At 46.4% G+C, this 22,478-nt stretch overlaps 2 protein-coding genes across 8 annotated transcripts in view; one reads left to right on the top strand and one right to left on the bottom strand.

The window, feature by feature from the left end:
• Window positions 1-22,478, bottom strand: part of CTNNA2 (catenin alpha 2) — a 962,766-nt gene that overhangs the window by 354,500 nt on the left and 585,788 nt on the right. The gene's annotated exons all lie outside the window — the stretch shown is intronic.
• LRRTM1 (leucine rich repeat transmembrane neuronal 1) lies at window positions 96-1,665 on the top strand. The gene is given in 2 exon segments (XM_006110085.3): window positions 96-707; window positions 709-1,665. Coding segments are annotated over 2 exon segments (1,569 nt in total).

The following is a 22,478-nucleotide window of genomic DNA, read 5'->3' on the forward strand; positions in this document are numbered from 1 at the left end:
CCCGCTCCCTCTCCCTCGGAATAAAATATGATGTAGATTTCTGACCGAGCGCTTCCAATGGACATTCTCCAGCCTCTGTGGAAAGATTCTCGCTAATGGATTTCCTGCTGCTCGGTCTCTGTCTACACTGGCTGCTGAGGAGGCCCTCGGGGGTGGTCTGGTGTCTGCTGGGGGCCTGCTTTCAGATGCTGCCCGCCGCCCCCAGCGGGTGCCCGCAGCTGTGCCGGTGCGAGGGGCGGCTGCTGTACTGCGAGGCGCTCAACCTCACCGAGGCGCCCCACAACCTGTCCGGCCTGCTGGGCTTGTCCCTGCGCTACAACAGCCTCTCGGAGCTGCGCGCCGGCCAGTTCACGGGGTTAATGCAGCTCACGTGGCTCTATCTGGATCACAATCACATCTGCTCGGTGCAAGGGGACGCCTTTCAGAAGCTGCGCCGAGTGAAGGAACTCACGCTGAGTTCCAACCAGATCACCCAACTGGCCAACACCACCTTCCGGCCCATGCCCAACCTGCGCAGCGTGGACCTCTCCTACAACAAGCTGCAGGCGCTGGCGCCCGACCTCTTCCACGGGCTGCGGAAGCTCACTACGCTGCACATGCGGTCCAACGCCCTCCAGTTCGTGCCCGTGCGCATCTTCCAGGACTGCCGCAGCCTCAAGTTTCTGGACATCGGATACAATCAGCTCAAGAGCCTGGCGCGCAACTCCTTTCGCCGGCTTGTTCAAGCTCACCGAGCTGCACCTGGAGCACAACGACTTGGTCAAGATGAACTTTGCTCATTTCTCGCGCCTCCTTTCCCTACACTCCCTCTTCGTACGGAGGAATAAGGTGGCCATCGTGGTCAGCTCGCTGGACTGGGTTTGGAACCTGGAGAAGATGGACCTGTCTGGGAACGAGATCGAGTACATGGAGCCCCATGTGTTTGAGACGGTGCCGCACCTGCAGTCCCTGCATCTGGACTCCAACCGCCTCACCTACGTCGAGCCCCGCATCCTCAACTCCTGGAAGTCGCTGACGAGCATCACCCTGGCCGGGAACCTCTGGGACTGCGGGCGCAACGTGTGCGCCCTGGCCTCGTGGCTCAGCAACTTCCAGGGGCGCTACGATGGCAACTTGCAGTGCGCCAGCCCCGAGTACGCGCAGGGCGAGGACGTCCTGGACGCCGTGTACGCCTTCCATCTGTGCGAGGACGGCGCCGAGCCCACCAGCGACCACCTGCTCTCGGCCTTCACCAACCGCAGTGACCTGGGCGCCCCCGCCGGCTCGGCCACCACGCTCACTGACGGCGGGGAGGGGCAGCCCGACGGCACGCAGGAGCCGGCCACGGTGGCTCTCCCTGGCGGCGAACACGCCGAGAACGCCGTGCAGATCCACAAGGTGGTCACAGGCACCATGGCCCTCATTTTCTCCTTCCTTATCGTGGTCCTGGTGCTCTACGTCTCCTGGAAGTGTTTCCCTGCGAGCCTCAGGCAGCTCAGACAGTGCTTTGTCACGCAGCGCAGGAAGCAAAAGCAGAAACAGACCATGCATCAGATGGCTGCCATGTCTGCCCAGGAATACTACGTTGATTACAAACCCAACCACATCGAGGGGGCCCTGGTGATCATCAATGAGTATGGCTCCTGTACCTGCCACCAGCAGCCCGCGAGGGAATGCGAGGTGTGATTGTCCCCCTGGTTCTCAACCTGTGCGCTACCAAATAGGCCTGGGCGGCCGGGCTGGGGTCTCCTTGTCTAAGCTCTGATCCGCTCCTGGACTGAAACTGTAAGGGGATCGCTCCCAGAGACTTGACATTTTAGCTTTATTGTGTCTTAAAAAAAAACAAAAATGAAATAAAACACAACAAAAAAACCCCACCCCACAACCTTCAGGACAGTCTATCTTAAATTTCATATGAGACTCCTTCCTCCCTTTGAAGATCTGTCCATATTCAGGAATCTGAGAGTGTAAAAAGGTACCAATCATTGATTTTTTTTTTTTGGTAAATGTTTAAAAAATAAAATAGCATTTACAGTTTTTACAGACTGGAGTAACCTAAATGAATTGTGACCTGTGTTAAAAGAGAAGCAACAGTTACAATTTCCTTCTCTGGGGGGAGGGGAGGGAGGCAGGGGGAGGGGGATGGCTAGGGGCCAGAGGGAAGATCCATAAATTCAGAAGCAAAGTGGTCAGACTCAATTTGCAATATAAAGAAAGACAAACAGAGCTTATCAAGTTGATTTTCTCCACCTGACTAAGGACTTACCAAAAAAAAAAAGCCATGCCCTTTATATTATTTTTAGGGTGTGCAATGCAATCCAGCCACTTTAAAGCCAGAGAAAGGTGCCTGAGGGCTGCGCATCACTGCTCGGCCTTTGAGGCAGAGATCACGGCAAATGGCTTTTAGAAGGCAGTGCCAGCCAGTTTGTCCTGTGAACGAGAAACCTTTTTATTTCTTGCACTTAATATAACCATCTTCCAAATCAATTCAAAATCTCAGCCCCGAACGCCACCGGTTTCTATTTCTCCTATGCCTTTGAGTCACCAGACGTAGTAGCGTTTGTGTCCTTTTCCTTACTCTTTTCTCTGAGAGAGCCAGGCTCTCAGCTCTTGCTCTCTGTGGTCTGACTGAGGGGAATGAGACAATTCAAACGTCTGCCGATGCGAGCTGTGCTTTCTGGAGCTCATTGCTAAGATTGCAGCGGGCGTAGGCTCTCAGCGGGGACAGCACCCTCCTAGTTACTGTGGGGAACAGTCAGAAAAATCCTGCCTCGGGATGAGCGATGCTTGGCAGCAGGAGAGGTCAGGGGCAGACAGGATGCAGAAGTGATGTGTGGGGGGTGGGGTGGGGGTGGGGGGAAGGTCACCATTGGAATCCTTTACTGAGATGGGGTTCATTTGTTAATCCAGGGCAAAAGCTCCCTCTCCTCAGATAGCCTTTCTGTGCAATGCTTGCTTTCCCTGTGTTGTTTCACTTTTTTCCTTGTCGGGACCAATGATGGCCCCTTCCCACCCTTCTGAGGTTTCCAGCACCAGATTTAGGTTGTATATTGAAGGGTATCTTGGTGGGGGTGTGGGGAAGGAGGCGGAGGAGGAGTGCCTGTGTTGGATGGGAGGGGTCTTTCACTCGCTAACAATTTAAGCCAATGTCTGATTGAAATAAACTGTCATGGATGGCAGATGGTGAACGCGGAACCAATGTTGTCCATGTGCAGAAGTCTTTCTCAAACTCAGGTGGCTCACCCCTCTGAAGGAGCCTGCAGACTAGCATTTTTCTGTTTCCCTTCTCTCTCTCTTTTTTTTTAAGAGATAAGTCCACATAGCAGGAGGAGGGTTGGAAAGACCTACCCCACCATTTCCCAAAATGCAAATGCCACCAGCCCCTACCTACAGAGGCGCAATCAGCTGTTTGAAATGCAGAATAGCATCACTCTGAGATTTACTTAAACTGTGGATTGGTAGTAGATTTCTGTTCTGCCTGCAGAGAAACCCATATGCTTAACAACACTGCTTCTAAGAGGCCCTTTCAAGAGAAATCATCTACAAATTTCTCTGCAAATGTTAAGCCTTGGGGGGCAGCCACCCCCCTCCCCCACTCCATACACAGACCAGCTTAGGAAACTTCATCTTGCTTTGTTTGTAATTAAAACATGACATTATGTCACACCATTTAGACGCCATGTCCTAGAAGAGAGGTGCCTTGTTTGAGAACTTTGAGGAGGGGGTCTGGCTTTGGTCTAAGCACAATCATTTGGGGCTGCTGTTTTAAAGAGCATGTAACAGGGGTGGGGGTGGAGGAGGGAGTGGGGGTAGCAGGGACAAGGATCTCTTGGGGATGTGTCTCCCATCTTAAACTACAATAATGAGGCCTCTCCAGAAGAAGACATACGTTTTTTGGAGAGAGAAAAAAAATCCCCAAATTCTGGCAATTGAAAGAAATCTAGGATTCCACTGATTTAACCTCCTCATAGGAAAACTACTGGATTTCAGTGCCAAAAGCTGCTCTGATTTGGTGCATTAAGGGCTGTGCTGGTGTGCTTACAGGGAACTCTTCTAGAAGCAAGCAAAGCCCTTCTGGCAAACATCGGAACCACAGGTTCCCCTGCCCACTAGAAATTGGGATATTGGAAACCGCAGAGTTTTATCGCCTATCCCCAAGGCTTGCTTGCTTTCTTCTTTTTTTCAATGTGGCCCCGAGAAAAGAGAGAAGAAAATCGAGCTTTGTTTTCTGCTGCTGCCCCCTCCCCACAGCATAGGACTAGTTCACCACATACATAGAAGATCTTAAGTCCATGTAAATGTAATGAATGACCACTATAAAGAGGAATCTGCAACCTGAGACCTGGAGAAGGGATGATGGCCGAGAACGCTGTGTTCTCACTTGGCCTGTGTGCATCTGTATGTCTGCATTGTGCGTCTTTGTAGGCAGGTCAATACGTTTCCCACGCAAATGGAGGTATTTAGCTCTCATTATTTCATGCCCCCTTGCCTCCGGGTTCAGAGGATGGCAAGGGGGAAAGGAGAAGGCGAGAATAAGGGACATCTGTAGTTTTAACTAAGATTCTGTGACACTTGAAATCTTTTCTTTCTCAAATTAATTAATCTTTCAGCTTCAAGAAACTTGCTCTGACCCCTCGAAGCCAACTACTGAGCATTTAAAAGAGAATCTCATTTTTAAAGGTGTAGCACCTCTTTTTTGGTTCTTCCCACAGAGGGTGCTAATCTCATTATCCTGTGCCATCTGAAAAGGATTGAAGGCCACAGTTCACGTATCTCCTGGGGAATCATGATGAATTAACCCTCCATCTGCAGTACCTTCCCAGCTTATTAAAGTTCAGCCAGAGTGTAGAGGTGTTTCAAATATTTATATAGAAAAAAAGTCTCTTCAAATGACAAATGACACTCTCACCCCAGACTTAGCCCTGGTGGTGTTTTAGGTTGGGTCAGAGGGAGCAAGTTAAATGCAACCCATCTGGTGGCCTCGCTCAGAGGAAAGACACCCCTGACACTCAGGCTTCAGCCCTGATCCTTGACACCAGCTGTCCCACTCCCATACCAGGCCCCTAGGACTAAAAAGTTGCCATTGCAAAGAAAAGGTTATTCCGGGAATAAGAAATTGTTTTAATCCATTTTTTAGATTCTCCCGAGCTCCTCCAGGTGTGACTTACCTTGCCTCCCCGCCTGCAGGAAGGCTGACATTTGGTATGACTTAGCATCAACAACACATCTGTGCAGATGTGTACGTGATCAGAGGGGCAAACACCACTTGCTAGTCCTCTCAAGTTTCCTGAGCAACTGCACACAGATCACTGGAGGGCTCCAGGGCCGCCTGTGTTCCGGGGTTATATGAATCGATTGCCAGCAAGTTGGGTGTCCATTCTGTCTGCCACGTGGAAGAGGGCACTGGTGGATCACCCATCTTGGAAAAAAAGAAAGGCATATCCCTCTCACAGAGAACTTTACTAAAAGACCAGGCTTTCTATCTGCTTTGGACAATGGGTCTCCAATGACGTGGGGTAGTCAAAATAAGCCCACTTTTCACCTCTGGACAGGTGGTTATGCTGGCTGACTCGGGTTTGCCATGGATGAAATGTCAAATAGCATGAATATGACTATTAAACAGGCTCCTGAAATATTATTTTGACAGAAGTTGAGGGATACACACACACATACACACACAAGGATGCACATACCATGACATAGATATAACCGCACACACGTACATGTATATATTGCTATATGTACATATATATCCACATATATAACCACACAAATGATCGCATTATATAACTACTCTCCAGCATTAATTACTCCCCTACTTTGTTCTTCTAGGCTTAAACTTGTACTCAGGAAGGGACCTGACAAGTTAGTCACAATTAAGGTATAAAGGACTGAGTGGGCTGATGGCATTTCAGGCATTAGTTAATGAGTTGGCAGGAGCTTTGCAGGCTGGGAGATCTGGGCTCTCTTGCCACCGGGGAGTAAGAGCTCCCTAGTGGTAAGAGTGAGCAGATGGCAACGCATTCTTTTAAGAGTATGCTCCTAACTAATGAGTTCCACCTCAGGGTTAGGTAATATATATTTTATGTTTAAAAAAATGCTGTATTCTGATTTTTTCCAGGGATCCAGAAGGCAATATTCTTACTCCTCACTTGGGCACCATCTTCTAGCCTTCCTCAATTGGACACAATTTTGAAATGTCTTTGGTTTTCTGCTCAAAGCCAAGGGCCTGGCTACTACATACTTAAGGTTTAGTTGGAGATATAAATGAGATGGAGGAAATGAATTCATTGAGTGGTGACTTGGTATGAGAGCCTTATGTAGATTTCAAAATGTGAGAGAGTTCCAGGAACCTTATCTTTACCTGAGGAACTGAGGTTTAGAGAGGTTAAATACTTTGTGCAGAGTCACCCTGCTAGTAATTGGGGGCCCTGATATTCAGTTTCGTACCCTTTTCACTGCACCCCGTGTCTTCTTTCCTTGAATGGTTGCCTCCTTTTCTTCTTGCCTGAGACTAGCCTGGTCACAGGGAACAGGCTCACCATATTCATGTTGGATGACATGGGTGCAGTGTTCGAATCCTGCAATTCTCATGCCTTTGTTTGCTTTGGCTTATGGTAATTGGGCAGTATGGACCACTGGCAAGAGAGGAGACCTCTCACAGGCTTCCAGAAGCAGAAACTAACCTCTAACCAGAGGATTTTTGACTCAGAGAGTACAAGGTATAGGCAACTATTACTGTTAGGGATTTACTTACATTTCTTTCTTGGTCATTAAATGGGCTAAGTTTCTATGACAAAGTGGTTTTCAACCAGGAGCAAATCTGCCACCCAAGTAACAATCGGTGATATGTGGGAACATTTTTGATTTTCGTACATGGGGCTGGGGGTGAAGCTACTGGCCTCCAGTGGGTGGAGGTCAGGGGTCCCTCTAAACATCCTACAATGCAAAGGGAAGCCCCCACAACAAGGAATCATTGGCCTAAGTGTCACGGGTGAGAAACTCTACCACACAGTCTAAAGCATGAGGCTGTCTGAATCACCGGGCTGGGCTCCGGCCCTGCTGACCAATTAGGTTTTGGTTCACTTAGATCGATTCTCTTTTCATCCCCCTCCTCCTTGCCACAGAACTGGGCGCCTAAGTTAAAAACCCCCGGGTTGGTTGCAAATGAGCAAGAGGACCTGAGGTAGCACATGCTTGTCAAAGAACATATGGCAGAACTTAAAGTAAGTGGGACGATCGTCATCAGAACCCTCCATTGACTCACATAAAAAAAGGCAGTATCTCATTTAGGTACAGGAAAAAAATCAAGTTAACAGTGGATATTTAATTAAGAAGGGAAATGAGACACTTGACATTTCTCTCAGGAGGTGGGCCACCTTCCTGGGTTTTCTCCTTCTCCCACCAAGTCTGGGCTTCCATTTAAAAAATCACGTAGTCAGTCTAGTGCAGCGGTTCTCAACCTGTGGGTCGCGACCCCTTTGGGGGTCGAACGACCCTTTCACAGGGGTCGCCTAAGACCATCGGAAAACACATATATAATTACATATTGTTTTTGTGATTAATCACTATGCTTTAATTATGTTCAATTTGTAACAATGAAATTGGGGGTCCCCACAACATGAGGAACTCTATTAAAGGGTCGCGGCATTAGGAAGGTTGAGAACCACTGGTCTAGTGAGTAGGTAGACATATTAATCAGGGGAATGATCTCAGACCTTAGAAACAGGATGGTCTAGAGATGCAGGCATTAAAAAACTGAAATGTATTTGGGGCCAGGCCAGCAAGAGTTCATGAGCCTATGACATGATGAGGGAATTGGAGAGGTCAGTTCACATTCAGAGAGGAAAAGAGAGGGAGAGAGATAGAAACAAAGATGAGAGAGAATCATTGATTGGCTGCCTCCTGTATGCTCCACACTGGGGATCCAGCCTACAACCCGGGAATTGAACCATGACCTCCTGGTTCATAGGTCGACACTCAACCACTGAGCCATGCTGGCTGGGCTAAAGCTGGTGCTCTTACTCACTTGCCTTGGGTTCCTCTGGTGAGGTCTTACTGACTGGGCTTTCATCCAGGTATTCCCTAGGAATCTTCCAGTCTGGGCTTCTAATGTTATCATCCCCCCCACCCCCTGCCAAGAATAAAAGTCAAAACAAATGCAGTTGTCAAGCTAGTGTCACTTCACCAGAAAATGAAAATTCCCCTGCACTCCCATTCCCCAGAACTTCTGCTTCATTGGGCTCCCTGCATGGGAATGAGCAAAGGTAGATTAAACAACCACCGAGAGACAGGGCCTCAGAGAGGAGGTGGGCATGCTGGAAAACAGATGAGCAAGCACAGGCATGTGTGGGCAGGAAAGTAGGGTTTTCAGAATGTTCAGGAAGAGACAAAAGGAAATCCTAGAGAGGATACACTCACTCACACTCACCCACACGTGAGAGCTCAGACACGGGATGTGCTGGGAAGTAGACTCAATTTTAAAAAAAATTAAAAAATCTGATGAATGCCACTGGGGTAGGGGTGGGGGTGGGGGGGCAGAGAAGCAGTACAGGAAAACATTTGTACAGGACTCCTAAAATAACTTACTACATTGTGAGTAAGTGGTTACAATGCCTGTTAGGAGTTCAGAGCCCTTTTGTAAAATGAGAAGGGGGGGGAGGAAAGAGGGAGATATTGAGGAAAATAAAAGGCAAGGTGGGTAAGAGGAGGAGAGAGGGGAAAAAAGAGAATGAAAGGGCAAGAGAGTGATTCAAGACTTACCCTTTATGTTGCTCAAATAATCACCATAAGGATCTGTAACACACCAACTCCACTGCTCCACCCTTTTTAGTAATTTCTTTCTTTATTTTGACCTATTTGCTTCTTCTCAATGTAATGTTGGCAAGTCAATGCCCTCCTACATTACGAGAAAAATGTATTCGTTGTCTAGCCGCATCCTTCTTTCTCTCGCTTAGCAAGGAGGGCGCTTCTCAACCCTGGCTGTGCACTGGGACCACGCGGGAGCTTCCATAAATACTGATGTCTGGGTCCCTCCCCAAGAGATTCTGCTTCAATTGACCTGGAGTGTGGCTTTGGCGAGGGCATTTTTTGAAGCTTCCCAGGTGATCCTGAAGTTTAGCCAAGGTTGAGAAGCAGCGGGTCACAGACAAGAATCAAAGCATGCACAGCTCAGCAATCTTCAAGATCCACAATTCTGGCTGCGGCTTTTGAAAAGATATAGCTGGCTGTGGTCTGGACTGTACAGGGTGAGTCTTTTTTAAAAAATTATATATATATATATATATTTTATTGATTTCAGAGAGGGAGAGGGAGAGAGAGATAGAAACATCAATGATGAGAGAGAATCATTGATTGGCTTCCTACTGCAGGCTCCCTAGGGGGGATCAAGCCCACAACCGAGTCATGTGCCCTGACTGGGAATGGAACCGTGACCTCCTGGTTCATAGGTGGAGGATGCTCAACCACTGAGCAACACCGGCTGGGCTGGCCGGAGTGAGTCTTGAGTGAGGAAGCCCCCACTGACTCCACCTGGCAGGGCTGATACTGTGAGAAAGATGGGCAGGCAGAGCTGGGCTTGTCATTTGTTTCTGAGCACTCCATCGTTTACAAAGGGCTGTTTACAAAGAATTGTTTTATTTATTTGAATTCTCCCCGGCGGTCTCACAAGGCAGACACAGGCTTGTCCCATTTTTTTAAAGACAAGAAGTCTCACACCGGAAGGGGTTACGTGGTTTGCCCAAGGTCAATGCCACTGCCAGGCCTGGACCCAGAACTGCTTCTTCTAAATTCTGTGCCCTTCCACCTCTACCACTTCCCTTGCCTCCTCTGATTTGTTGTGTCATTATGAGACAGGGCTGGCTCTGCTCAAAACACACAGTCAGTAAGTCTCCCAGGAGGAGTCCTGGACAAGACGTTGTGCCCGTGTTCTACACCCTCTCCTTCTCCATCTGGACCATGTTTGGCATCACAGTCACAGCACTGCCCCCTTGTGTCCCCACCCCTGCCTCGTGCCTTGCATTCTTTTCTTTGACACAGCAGCCCCATGAGGCCTCGGAGACATCCAAGAAAATGTCAACTCTTTCCAAATACCCCAGCACCAAAATGTTCCCTTTTCGCTCAGCCTAGAGACATCAACTTCTTTGCCAGCAACCCTTTAAATTGAATCCGAGTAGAAAACTGAATCTGAGTAGAAGACTGATGGATGGATGGTCTTCACAATTCTACCCATGGGTTTGTGCAGCTTGCGAAAGGATCTTTGTTGGAAATAACCTAAGGAAATTGCACCAATGCTAGAATTTCAGGCACTGAACTAGCTGGGCGATGTGCATTTGGACAGGAGATCCATTCTTCTAACCCTCCAATGAAACAATGCAGGCCATTGCTCATGGATAAGACTAGATCTGTCAACAGTGTATAGGGCTTATAATAAAGCCAGGATAAAGACAGAATCTTCCAGTGTACTGTATCTCCTTAAACTAGTGTCCGCTTTAAAAATCATGTACTAGATTAGGTGTTCACCATCAGCATGTTTAACTTTGATTAACAATTCTCAGTATGTTTGTCAGGGACCTCCATCCCAGAGATAGTGAAGGTAGCCGTGAGTAAGAGGGAGAAGGTGGCGAGCGAGAGCTGGATTGGTCTGCCACAGAAAGGTCTGGAAAAGCCAAGTGATACACAATTAATAGAACAATGCAGCAATCTGTCTTCAGCTGGCCAAGGCAATGCTGTCCTTTGTCCCTCAGCTGCAGAACAAGCAAGCACTCTGTGATTTTGTCTCACTGTCTCTGCACCTTAGTGATTACATTTGTGGTGAAATCTGTATTTCCCTGCAATTGAATCTCGCTGTGTGTCTCTGTTTTATTTTTAAAATAATGATCCTTCTTGGAATTCAGCCTCACTTCTTCACCTACTGTCCAGAGCATTTTTATCTGAGTTTCTCATATTGATCTTTTTTGGCACGCTATTTCAAAAATCATAAAGATACAAAAAAAAATCACTATAGGGAAGCAGAGGAGAAACCGCATTGTAATTGAAATGTAACTCAAAGTAACATATCACTCAGATTTTTTTAGTTCTAATTATATTGTTCAACTCAATCAAAGTAACATCGCATTTCTCGTTCAGAGATTAAGTAAATATGCATTGAGTGAAATATAAGATAACTGGACCTGAAGGTGAGGCATTAGCCAAGGTCTAGGTCCACCAGACTCACCGTGGGTGTGACCCATTTATGAAAGGCAACCCTCCCCCGCAAGGGGATTGTTTATTATATACTAGTGTCCTGGTGCACCGATTTGTGCACATTGAAAGGAAATTAATTAGAAGAAATATTTTAATGTCTCTATTTGCGTCTTGCTAATGAAAAGAAAATAGGATTCTCCCAAGTCTCCTATCTACCTATTCCAGGACTTCTGTGAGGATCAAATGAGATGAGGCACAGGAAAATGCTTCACAAACATTTGGTTAAACTGTAAAATGTTTGCAACTGGCTATAAAGCAAGTGGGGTTCCTGGGCTGAAGAAACTCCAAGGAGGCTAGTTGCTAGGGAGAAGAAGACGGGCGTTGCTACGTGACACATTACCTGGCGCCCACAGCCATCAAACAAAGGTGGCTGGGCTGTGGGCCACATTTTGCAGCATGGGGTCTTGGCAACATTGGGTGTGATTTGGTGGGGTGTCGCTCCAGGGTGGTGGTGTGGCCTGTGTCCCACTTGGGGGAAGCCAAGTGTTGGTTTGTTGGCATCAGGTCTGTGGTGCCATTTATTTTTAAATGGTCAGTGCACATCATGGCAGCTCCTGCTTTGAGCATCTACCACCTGGTGGTCAGAGTGTGTCATAGCTACAGGTCAGAGGGAAAGACACAGCCATATAGATAGATCGATAGATAGATATAGATTAGATATAGATAGATATAGATATAGATTAGATATAGATATAGATATAGATATAGATATAGATATAGATATAGATATAGATTGTACTTAGTAGGTGCCTAGCTAAATCCTTAACATTTTCTCAGTTAAACCCTGCAACAAACCTTCAACTCTCCTTGTCTAGAGGAATATTACTGTGCTTATTTTACAGGTAGGCAAACTGAGGTTTAGAGAGGCTCAGGGACTTGCCCAAAGTCACCTACCCTAGTAGGGAGTGTCACACTTTGACTATGGAGATAACAATGCTTGGGTTCAAATTCTGAGGGAAGTTGCCAAGTTACTTAACCTTAACTTATACTGATCCTCAATTCCTTTGTCTATAAAATGGAGTTAGGATTGTTATGAGAATTAAATAAGCTAATATTAAAAAATTAAATGAGTTATTCTTTGCAAAATGCTTTGAACAGGGCCTGGCACAGGTACGTGTTAGGTAAGTGTTTTGCTTGTTTGTTTGTTTGTTTTTTAATAAAACCAAGTCACACAGCCAGGGAGGCTCTGAGCAGAACAGGGCTGCTGACTCCAGGGCCATGTGTCTTCTGTGATACCATGAGATCCAACCCTCTGAGTTCCTGAAGCGCTGGGTCTGCAAGGAGAACCTAGGGAGGCACACTGATGTCGGAGGACCTACAGGCACATGTGGCTTCCTTCGTAGCTTTGCAACTGGCTCAGGCCTGGCCTCTCTACGGTCATGTCTGACTGTTCTGGTTCTTCATTGGTCTGGCCTTACCACTGAGGTCAGGCAGCCCTGGTGAATGTACCCACCGCTGGAATTCACATGTGCCCAGGCTCACACATTCACGCCACCCATGCAGGTTTGGCACCATCTTCCACTTTCCACAGGAACCCAAGGCCGCGGGCCAGCTCGAGGACGCATTGCTCACGTGGGGCTTTGGCGAGATGGCAAACCTCATTGCCACATCGGAGCTATTTGCTATCTGTAGGCAATTCCTGAAGGTGCAAAGCTGCTACACAGCATGCGATTGTTATCCAGCTCCCAGACTCTTATTTAATATCGGCAAGATGAAATCATACTGGCCCCCGGGACACTCAGCACACATCTTCAGCTGTAACAGATTTGCTGGTGTTTACTGAAAGATGTTTTTGCTCTGCGCACCAACAGATCGTTTGGTGCTGAGCAAGCTAAGGGACGAAAGAACACATGGGAGCAGGGCTCTCTCTTTGGGGACAGGGCTCAGGCTTCCAGAGGCAGAATCCAAGTGCCTGCTTTGCGGTTGATTTGCTGCCGGCACTTGGGCGAGTCAGTTGCACCGGTCCTGGCCTTTCCTCTCTCATCTGTGTCTCTGGCTTTCCTTCTAGTTACTCAATTTGGTAGGCAGGGTGTGGAGTTAAGAAGGGGAAGGAAAGTTGGTGTCATTTCCAATGCATTCTCTTTTCTGTTACTTATTGACAGGTAAAGTTATGAGCTCATCAAACTTCTACCCTCCCTAGAGATGTACGCAGCACCACACACACAGACTGTTTGGTCAGAGGGAACGCACGAGTTTCTATCTAGAGAAATTAGATATTAAAGGTCAGTTGTTTCCAAGCCACTGCCCGTTCCTTGTGATCCACTCACAGAATGATTGGAGAATGTTCTGCCCTGGCTTTGGACAGGTACAATGGGCACACTTTCGCCAAAGTGAAACCCCAGCACAGGAACCATACCACCAGGGAAAGCTGTAGCTATGAGGAAATTGAGGACACCCTTCTCCTTATTGTTTGGTATCTTTAGTGACTTGTTTTCTGTGGGTTTGTTGTCTTTTCCCCTTCCCTTCTTATCTCTCTCCTGTCTCCCTTGCTTCCTGCCTGCCTTTATTTCTTTCCTCTTTCTTCTCTTCTTCTTCTGCCTGTGTCTTTTTTTTTTTTTTTTTTTTTTTTTTTTTTGATAGAGAGGAAGGGAGAGATAGAGATAGAAACATCAATGATGAGAAAGAATCATTGATCGGCTGCCTCCTGAACATTCCCCCTATTGGGGATTGAGCCCACAACCTGGGCATGTGCCCTGACCAGGAATCAAACCGTGACTTATTGGTTCACAGGTCAAGGCTCAACCACTGAGCACGCTGGTCGGGCCCTCCTCTGCCTTTTTCTAAATATTTTTTTCCCGAGTTTGTAGTTATGAGTTCCACTATGTGTTCCCCATGGGAGCAATACTGAACCAAAGGGGTAAAAACTGGTTCTTGGGAGTGCAAAAAAAAACTTACTTGTGTGTATAAAGCATAGATAATCACAGAGTACATAGTATGTAAGCAGATATCCAACAGACCTGTATTAACATTTCAGAGTGAGGGGGCAATAGGGAAAATTTCTCAAAATATCTCCGGGGGGGGGGGGTGATAAAAATGTTTGAGAAACACTGAGACAGACAATGATTAACCTGGGGAAGAGACAACAGCAAAAAGCTAAGCCCCCATGGCAGGCCACCAATTTAAGACTCTGAAAGGTCAAAGGAGGTCTGGTTCCTCGATACTGCAAACCTGGCATTCAGAGATTATTTGAAAAGCCAAGTTTCATTTGGGGAGCTTGGTCTTATCAGCCCCTCCTGTGCTCAACACCTCCCACAGCTGTCTTTGTCTGGAGGCTTCACAATGTATTAGAAAAAACCTATTGGCTATGGAATTAATAGGCAGAACCCTGGTCCTGGCGCTGCCATTTACTGACTTAGATAAAACACCACCTTTCTGGACCTCAATTCCCTTGCCTGTAAAATTCAGAAACAATGCCTTTTCAGCCTGTTTCACTAGGATCTGGTAAGGATCAAACGAGATAATGTAAGTGACAACTTCCAAAGCGGTGCGGTATGCGAAGATTTAAGCAGTGGATGGAGGTGGGCGGTGACATGTGGGTTGCCACCCACACAGTGCAACTTCAGAGGACCGCATGCTTCCAACTCTCCTCCACAGGAGCTGAAATTCCTGCTGTTAGTCACTGCTCCGAATTCAGTCCCTCATGACGCCTCTGTTGAGAGCATACGTAGCAGGAAGGAAACTAGACTGTTTGCTTCTTGTGGGAAGGGGCCCCCTTGCACTTGACTTTGTCCCTCACCATGGAGCACAGAATCTGACCCCAGTGGGTCAAATGACCTTTAGGCAGGTAATCATTTCAGCTCTCTGAACCTTGGCACCTGCATCTCTCAAATGGCCGTATCAGTGGCTGCCGTGCAGGTTCCTGGGAAGATGATCAGAGATCTCGTGTTCTGGGTTGGCCACAGTGATAGCTGACAGGAAGTTATCAAGTAATGTTAGTTCCCGCCCGACGTCATCAACTTGTGGTAACACATTGGGTTTATACGAATAGAGGAGAGAATTCAAAGGCCTTAGAAACAACTGCTTTCTAGAAATGGATTCTGAGATGTGGCTAGAAGAGGTGAATTTAAAGAGAATGTTGCCCAGTTGGTGTGGTTCAGTGGTTAAGCATGGACCTATGAACCAGGAGGTTATGGTTTCATTTCCAGTCAGGGCACATGCCCCTGTTGCAGGCTTGATCCCCAGTGGGGGGCGTGTAGGAGGCAGCCGATCAATGATTCTGTCTCATCATTGATGTTTCTATCTCTCTCCCCCTTCCTCTCTGAAATCAATAAAATATATATTTTTTTTTAAAAAAGGAGGAGGTTACAAAGATCCCTTCACAGGGGTGCTCCAAGACTTGCCTCTGGTGATTGCTTTTATAAAAGTGTGTTTTTCAAAATAACATTTCTCCCCAGTTCTGCCAACAGATTTGATCTCCAGTCCTCTTTCTCTAAGCAAGCCTCTCCCCACCTGGAAGAAGGTAGGGGCAGAAGCCGGCCTTGTTCAATTATAACCCCTTATTACAGCATATCACCGCGGTCGCAAGTGCACGGGTTGCTTTTCTGAGCCCCCCCACACAGGCTCCTGCCCTGGTCCCCTATCTGTCAGCCAATGAGACACAGAGTTCTCAGACCCCACAGCCCAGCAGCCCTGACTGCAGCAAAATCCAGGTACTCACTCAGCAGTCTGCTGGGCTCCACCGGTTTACCCCGGGCTACCAACCCCCCCGAGAACGAGGATGAAAGCAGATGGGAAAGAGGGAAAGGGTCTGCTTGTGTTTTTAGTTTTTACCAGGCTCAGCTTTTCGGGAGGTGGGGGGAAGAAGACTCGTGCTCGGAGCTGGTGCCCTGCCAAGCTTCCTCCCTCCCTGGCTAGTCCAAGCACTCCACCGTCTGTGCAGACTGTATAACAGCAATTTCTGGAAGCACAAGCCAAAGTCTGGGCTAGTCCAGAGGCAGTGGATTCCCGCTATCTGTATGGTGGGGTTTTACTCTCCACCTTAATTCTTTTACAAACTGCCAGCTCTTCGAAGCACATCTGTTCTGGCCAGCTTCTGTTCGTAAAATCACTGCAAGCTTCCTCTCTAGAGAAACCCCCGCCTCTTCTCTATAGTCCGGTGCTTCCACTGACAGTTTGACTCACAGATTGAGGCTGCGGCAAATATTAAAGAATATTAATAAAAATGAGATGAAACACTGACAGATCTTCCCGCCCCCACCCACAATTTTGCTTTTCTCACGACTCAAATGTATCTTGACAGGAAATTTACTTCTCTGATCCACATCATTTCCCAAAGCAATTTTCCAACAGCAAACATAAATTTGTGGTGATTGCTAAGAGGTTTTCAATCCCTGGGCTCAGGAGGCCACGGGGTTTCAACTTTTCGGCTCACCTTCAGGTAAGCACCCATCACTCGGGACATGATCACTGCCGGATGCTGGGCAGCAGCTAAGGGGGAGAGCCTGGAGAGGAGCTTGTCAGTTTCCAGCATAAAAGGGCTTGGTGGGGGGAGATGGTTTGTGCATCAAGTCCGAATCTTCAGATGGTAATGAAATCCTTAAATAAGAAAATAATTGCCCGAGCCCACAACAGCTGTGTCCTCAGATGGCACGTGGCACTAAGTAGACACAATGCCTTTCCATGGCACTGAACTTTGACCTGGTTACCACAGATCATCTTGGATTTATCCTAGCTCCGAGGTGGGAGTTGAGCACATGTCCTGAGATACACTGTGTGCTCTTCTTTGTGTTGTGTTTGCCTTGGGACTCTAGAAATCAGTATGATCATTAGTAACGCCCCCTCATCATTACTTCTGGTACAAATAGATCTGTTACCACCAAAGTGTGTTTTGACCATTTACACAGTGAATTTCCTTTGCAATGGAAGTTTCTTTTTTTAATATTAATATATTTTTATTGATTTCAGAGAGGAAGGAAGAGGGAGAGAGAGATAGAAACATCAATGATGAGAGAGAATCATTGATCGGCTACCTCCTGCACACCCCATCCTGGGGATCAAGCCCCAAACCCAGGCATGTGCCCTTGACCAGAATCAAACCTGGGACCCTTCAGTCTGCAGGCCAGTGCTCTATCCACTAAACCAAACTGGCTAGGGCCAATGATATTTTCAATCGAGTAGAATTCAGTCTATGGACCTAACTAGATGGAATCACATAATTTATGTGACAGTACTTTAAAAGTGGTAAGGTTTGCCCTAACTGGTTTGGCTCAGTGGATAGAGCATCGGCCTGCGGACTCTAGGGTCCCAGGTTCGATTCCATTCAGGGGCATGCAACTTGGTTGCGGGCACATACCCAGTAGCGAGTGTGCAGGAGGCAGCTGATTGATGTTTCTCTCTCATCAATGTTTCTAACTCTCTATCCCTCTCCCTTCCTCTCTGAAAAAAATCAATAAAAAATAAAAATAAAAAAAGTGGTAAGGTTTGATGAAAACATTTGGCACTGTTACAGTATCTTCCTGCTGTGTCCAAACCAACCTGCAGATGCTGAAGTAATTTGTATTTTCCTCCATATCCCCAGGCCTTCTCTGTCTTTTCCTTTCTTACATACTCATTCAAATTCTCATGACAATATAATATCTAGTCCAAGTTCTAAAGACATCTAAGAAGCCTTTCCTGATGCCTTCAGTTCATGGTGGTCCTTCCTCTACCACAACAGGTGTTACAACATTCATGGAGCTTGGCATCCATGTTTGTCAGTCTGGACTGCCCCTGCATATCTTCTCTTCATTGCCTATAGTATTAATTTCCTTATATACCACACATGTATGTCTTGTGTTCCACCATATTCTATTCATGGTCAGGAGACAACTATTTGGATTAGTTCCATTCAGTTAGTTTCTAGGCACCATTGATAAAGCAAAGAGACCAAGATAAGGCTCTGCTCTCAAAGGGCTTATAAACCAGTAGGACAGGTACAATGCACACACTTATGATGACAACCAAAGGTGGGAAAAGGCGCATACTATAACACAGGTGTATCAAAATCCTCTGAAGGTTTTCTCAATTCAGGGAATGGGTGGGAGGAAGAAGAAAGCTTGATAAAGAAGATGGTCCATGCACTGAGTCTGGCTAGGTGGCTGGGATTTGACGGGCAGAATGGAAGGAAAGGGCCTCTCTAGAGAATAATCTGTAACCTGAAGTAGTACGAAGCCAGGCAAGTGAAAGGGAAGCATTGGCCAAGTGCACTGGCAAGATGCTCAACAGCATATCATGATTTGGTGAGTTTTCGGTGGATACTTAATCAGCATGACCATCTAGAATCTAATTTTATTCAGTTTCAATAAGAAATGCATCCTATTGCTAACAGGATGAGTTAGTGAGCAAACAACCACTTTTATATTCTCCCCCTATACTCATTGTTAAAAGGAGAATAGAGTCCAGAGATATGTTTCCTAAGGCTTCCTAAGGGGAGATTTTGCAGAATTATTATGAAATAAGAGGAAGTATTTGAAGGGGGTCACTGGAACACCCAAAGCAGAGACAATTTTTGAAAGTGATTTTTGAAGTTGGAAGAGTCATATGGTTTCTGGGGGCAGAATCTTACAGGGGAAGAAGGGGTCTCCAAGGGAGGCTGGGTCATAGGCACCTGTGGGTCCATCCTCAGAAAAGGCTCCAGTGACCAAACATATAATGAAACAGCAGTTCTGGCTGGCTTTCAGGAACCATGTGGAGAGAGACAATGATCAGGTAAGTGGAGGTCACATGGCCTGAAGATCATCATTACTGAGAGTTCTGGACCAACATAAGGCCTCTAGGATCAAGGAGGTTTGGTCTGGTATGACAATCCTTAGAGTGACTGAAAGTTAATTTCCCTGGTAAGAGAAAAAACTCTATGAAGATTAGATGCAATTTCATCAAAAAACAAAAGACAAGTGAAATATTTTCACTCCTGTTGTGAAGTAAATGTTATACCCATTACATTGACTTTTATCCATAAGCCATGCAAACAGAGTGGCTAAAATGTTATTGGTATTTTTTATGAATTTGTGTTTGAAGGGTCATCAGTCAGAAGACCATTTAATTCCACCTCACACTTTGAGTGTGTGATAAACATCCCTGAGAAGACCCTGATTTGCATTCTCACTGGGAGTCTGTCTTGTCTGAATACCCAGTGGTCCCACAGGGGCAAAATATAGGGATATGCTGGGATTAATGACTTTAATCTCAAACTGTGACCCTTGTTAATAAGACCAGAAGCAAAAGTAACTATCAGTATCTCCACAAATGACGTAGAAGCAAAGAGAAATCATTCTGAGATAAAAGTGTCAAGGCACCCAGGCTTGGTCTTGAGGCACTGGATGACTGTCATCAGACATGTGTACTTTTGAGTATGACACTGGATGCCCTCCTCAGTGTCCCTCGAGCCAGTCTGAGAATGAAAATTGTAATAAGAGAGATGCCAATGTGGTAGATGTTGTTGACAATCTACCCAACAGCCATTTCCCATCTTCCTTGTCCATGACAGCAGTATCAGTAGCCATGATAAAGGTTAAAAAAGCCATAGGCTGTTTTTGCCAGCTCCCTGAAGCCAGGTCATGGCTGACAAATGGGATAAATGTCTCCTGGGAAATGTCTCAGTAATAATTAATTCCTAGAAAAAAAGTGATGTCTAGGAGGAAATGTCCCTCCTGTTTGAGCCATGAACAGCCATCCTGAATGAACAAGCACAAGAGCAGGTGAGGGAAAAACGCTGAGAGAAATAAGAGACTGGGTATCTGATGACACTACTGTGTCCCAGTGTCCAGCCTGGGACATCCACGTCTAGACCTATTGTTATGTGAGATAATAAACAACTATTGTTCAAGTCACTGGGAAGTGAGTGATTCTATTACCCGCAACCATAAGCATCTTACCTGATCCAAATAGATTGTAGATGGAATGGGGTGGAGACAGGAGTGTTTACAAAGCAAAACCCTAATGTTGAACTATTAAGGATCCTGAATAAAAACAGTATCTCTGAGTCCAGGGCTGAATCCTCCTTTACCTCTGTGAGGATTTTGAGGGATTTTCAGAGATGATGAGAAGAATGTGGTTGAAGGTCAGAGAGGATGGAAGGAATAGTGTTAATTGTTTCACAACAGTGAAAAGGCCAAGCAGTGAAGAGACAACTACACTGAAGAGGAAATGAACACTGGAGAGGACACTGGTTAGGACCACTGCATAGCAGAGTGGAGGGAGGAATGGCCACCACTTCTGTACTGCTCAGGCTTAGTCACGGGAAAGGAGGGGCTGAGGAACTACTCTGGACGGGACCAGAGCTGAAAACTATGGCCAACATCTTTGCAATTGTTCACCTTCATCCTCAAGTGTCCACATTGAGAGTGGGTGGCCTGGGAAGGGGCTCCTTTTACCTTCAAAGGTGAGTAAGATCTGGAAGCATTGTACTATCTAGAGTTAGTCCTCCTTAACTTCCCAGTAAGACAAATTGTTATTTTAAAACTCCATTGTTAATTCTCCATTTTCATCTTCTAAAAAAAAATAGAACTCTTTATTAAGACATTAAAATCATTCAATAAGAACTTGGATATTCCCACTGGATTGACAATGCCCCTCGCCGTAACTGCCATTGAAGCATGAAGGCAGAATCCCTTCCACTGTGTTGCCATGAATACCATTATTGCATTCACACTCATTGTGCCATGCTGAGGGAAATTGAGACAATGCAAGTGCAAATACCTGGCATGAGGCCTAGAATTAATCACTCAATAATTATTAATGGCCAGCCCCTTCCCTTTCCCTCCTGCTCTCCCTCTCCCCGCTCCTTCTCTTTCCCTCCTGCTCTCCCTCCCTGGCTCTCTTCTCTTTCTTTCTGACTCCTTCCCTTCCTTCCTTTTCTCTTCCCCCACCCTCCTCTGTCCTTTCTTCTCAGTGAATACCCAGCATATGCAGTGACTGGAGAAATATCCTCCCCGCATAGCTGTGCCTCCAGCTCTTCCCACACACTTCCCAAACACACACTCCCCAGCTTCCCCCAGCTGCAGCTGAGGTCAAGGGGAGGTGGATACAAACTGTCACCATCTGTTGTAACTCATGAAACATCTTCCCACTGAAGCAATGCCATAAAAGGGGGTACTTCCCTAGCCTAGCAAACAATATTCATTGAAAACCTAATTTAAATATTTGCAAGTTTCATCTCTGGGGTTACACTTGTGAGGTTACTGTCTCTGAATGTAGGTCTCACATGTCAGGTCTCTCATGACTTGCTCTTTGATTGTTCATACTCCTTAGAAAATAACTTCTTAAAACTATTTAATGGCACATTTTAGTGATTAGAGCCCCAATCTCATGTCCTCTTACTTAAAACTAACTTGTGTATTTCAGATAAAACCCATTTGTAAGATGCCCACTCCCAACTCTCGCCTTCTCGTTTGTCACATCCACAAAGGCTTTAGATCAGATAGATTCCCATTTATTCAGAAGCTGCCCTCTTGAGCTCCAGCAACTTCATCTCCAGAAGTGTTTCACTTAATAGTCTTGCATCCAACATGCTGGGTGGACTTAGTCTTTGAATTTCCAATGAGTTCATAACCCTGGCCTGGGCCTTGGCAAAGCACTGTCTTAACAATGCAGATCTGAGCCAGTACCCAGGAGCGTTTCTGCATATAACTCATGTATAATTAATCTCTGGCCACCCTGGAGGTCCCAAATCCCCTTGGATCACCAGACCCAGGGGCACCATTTTAGCTAAAAGCCAATAGCATTTTAAGACTCTCTTGAGAAGGCAAAGGAAAATGATGGTGCTTCTGTGTAGCTTTTCAAAAAGAAACCTTTCAAAAGGAAAATCCACTCACCAACAGAAATAACACTCTGTGTTCACCGGATGCCTTTCAGGGATATCTGAGAACCCTTAACCAGTGAAATTTTTACCTCTCTGTTTTAAGAGGTAAAAAATAAAGGAAAGGTCAGCCTAAGACGAGGCACTCCAATGCTATGCTAAGTGACCTTGCACTGAGATATTTCATCTAAATATATGCTTCCCCATAGGGCCCCAACCCAGGAGGATACCTATGTTTTTCTTGCATTACTCAAGGCTCCAGACCTTAGGGTGATATGCATACCCTCACTTGAGTGTTGACCTCCCCAGGGCAGTGGGTGGACAAGTGAGCAGTGGACAAAGCTGTAGCCTAGAGACAAAGACCTGGGTCCATCCCCAGTGGTACCTCAGGTGGGTACCTCTGAGCAATGAAAACCTTGTGGTACCTCCCAGGTCCTGGAGCAGAGGCTGGTACCAGTAATCGTAATCCATTATTTGTTTT

This window comes from Myotis lucifugus, unplaced genomic scaffold (assembly GCF_000147115.1).
Source record: "Myotis lucifugus unplaced genomic scaffold, Myoluc2.0 scaffold_237, whole genome shotgun sequence".
Taxonomy (NCBI): domain Eukaryota; kingdom Metazoa; phylum Chordata; class Mammalia; order Chiroptera; family Vespertilionidae; genus Myotis; species Myotis lucifugus.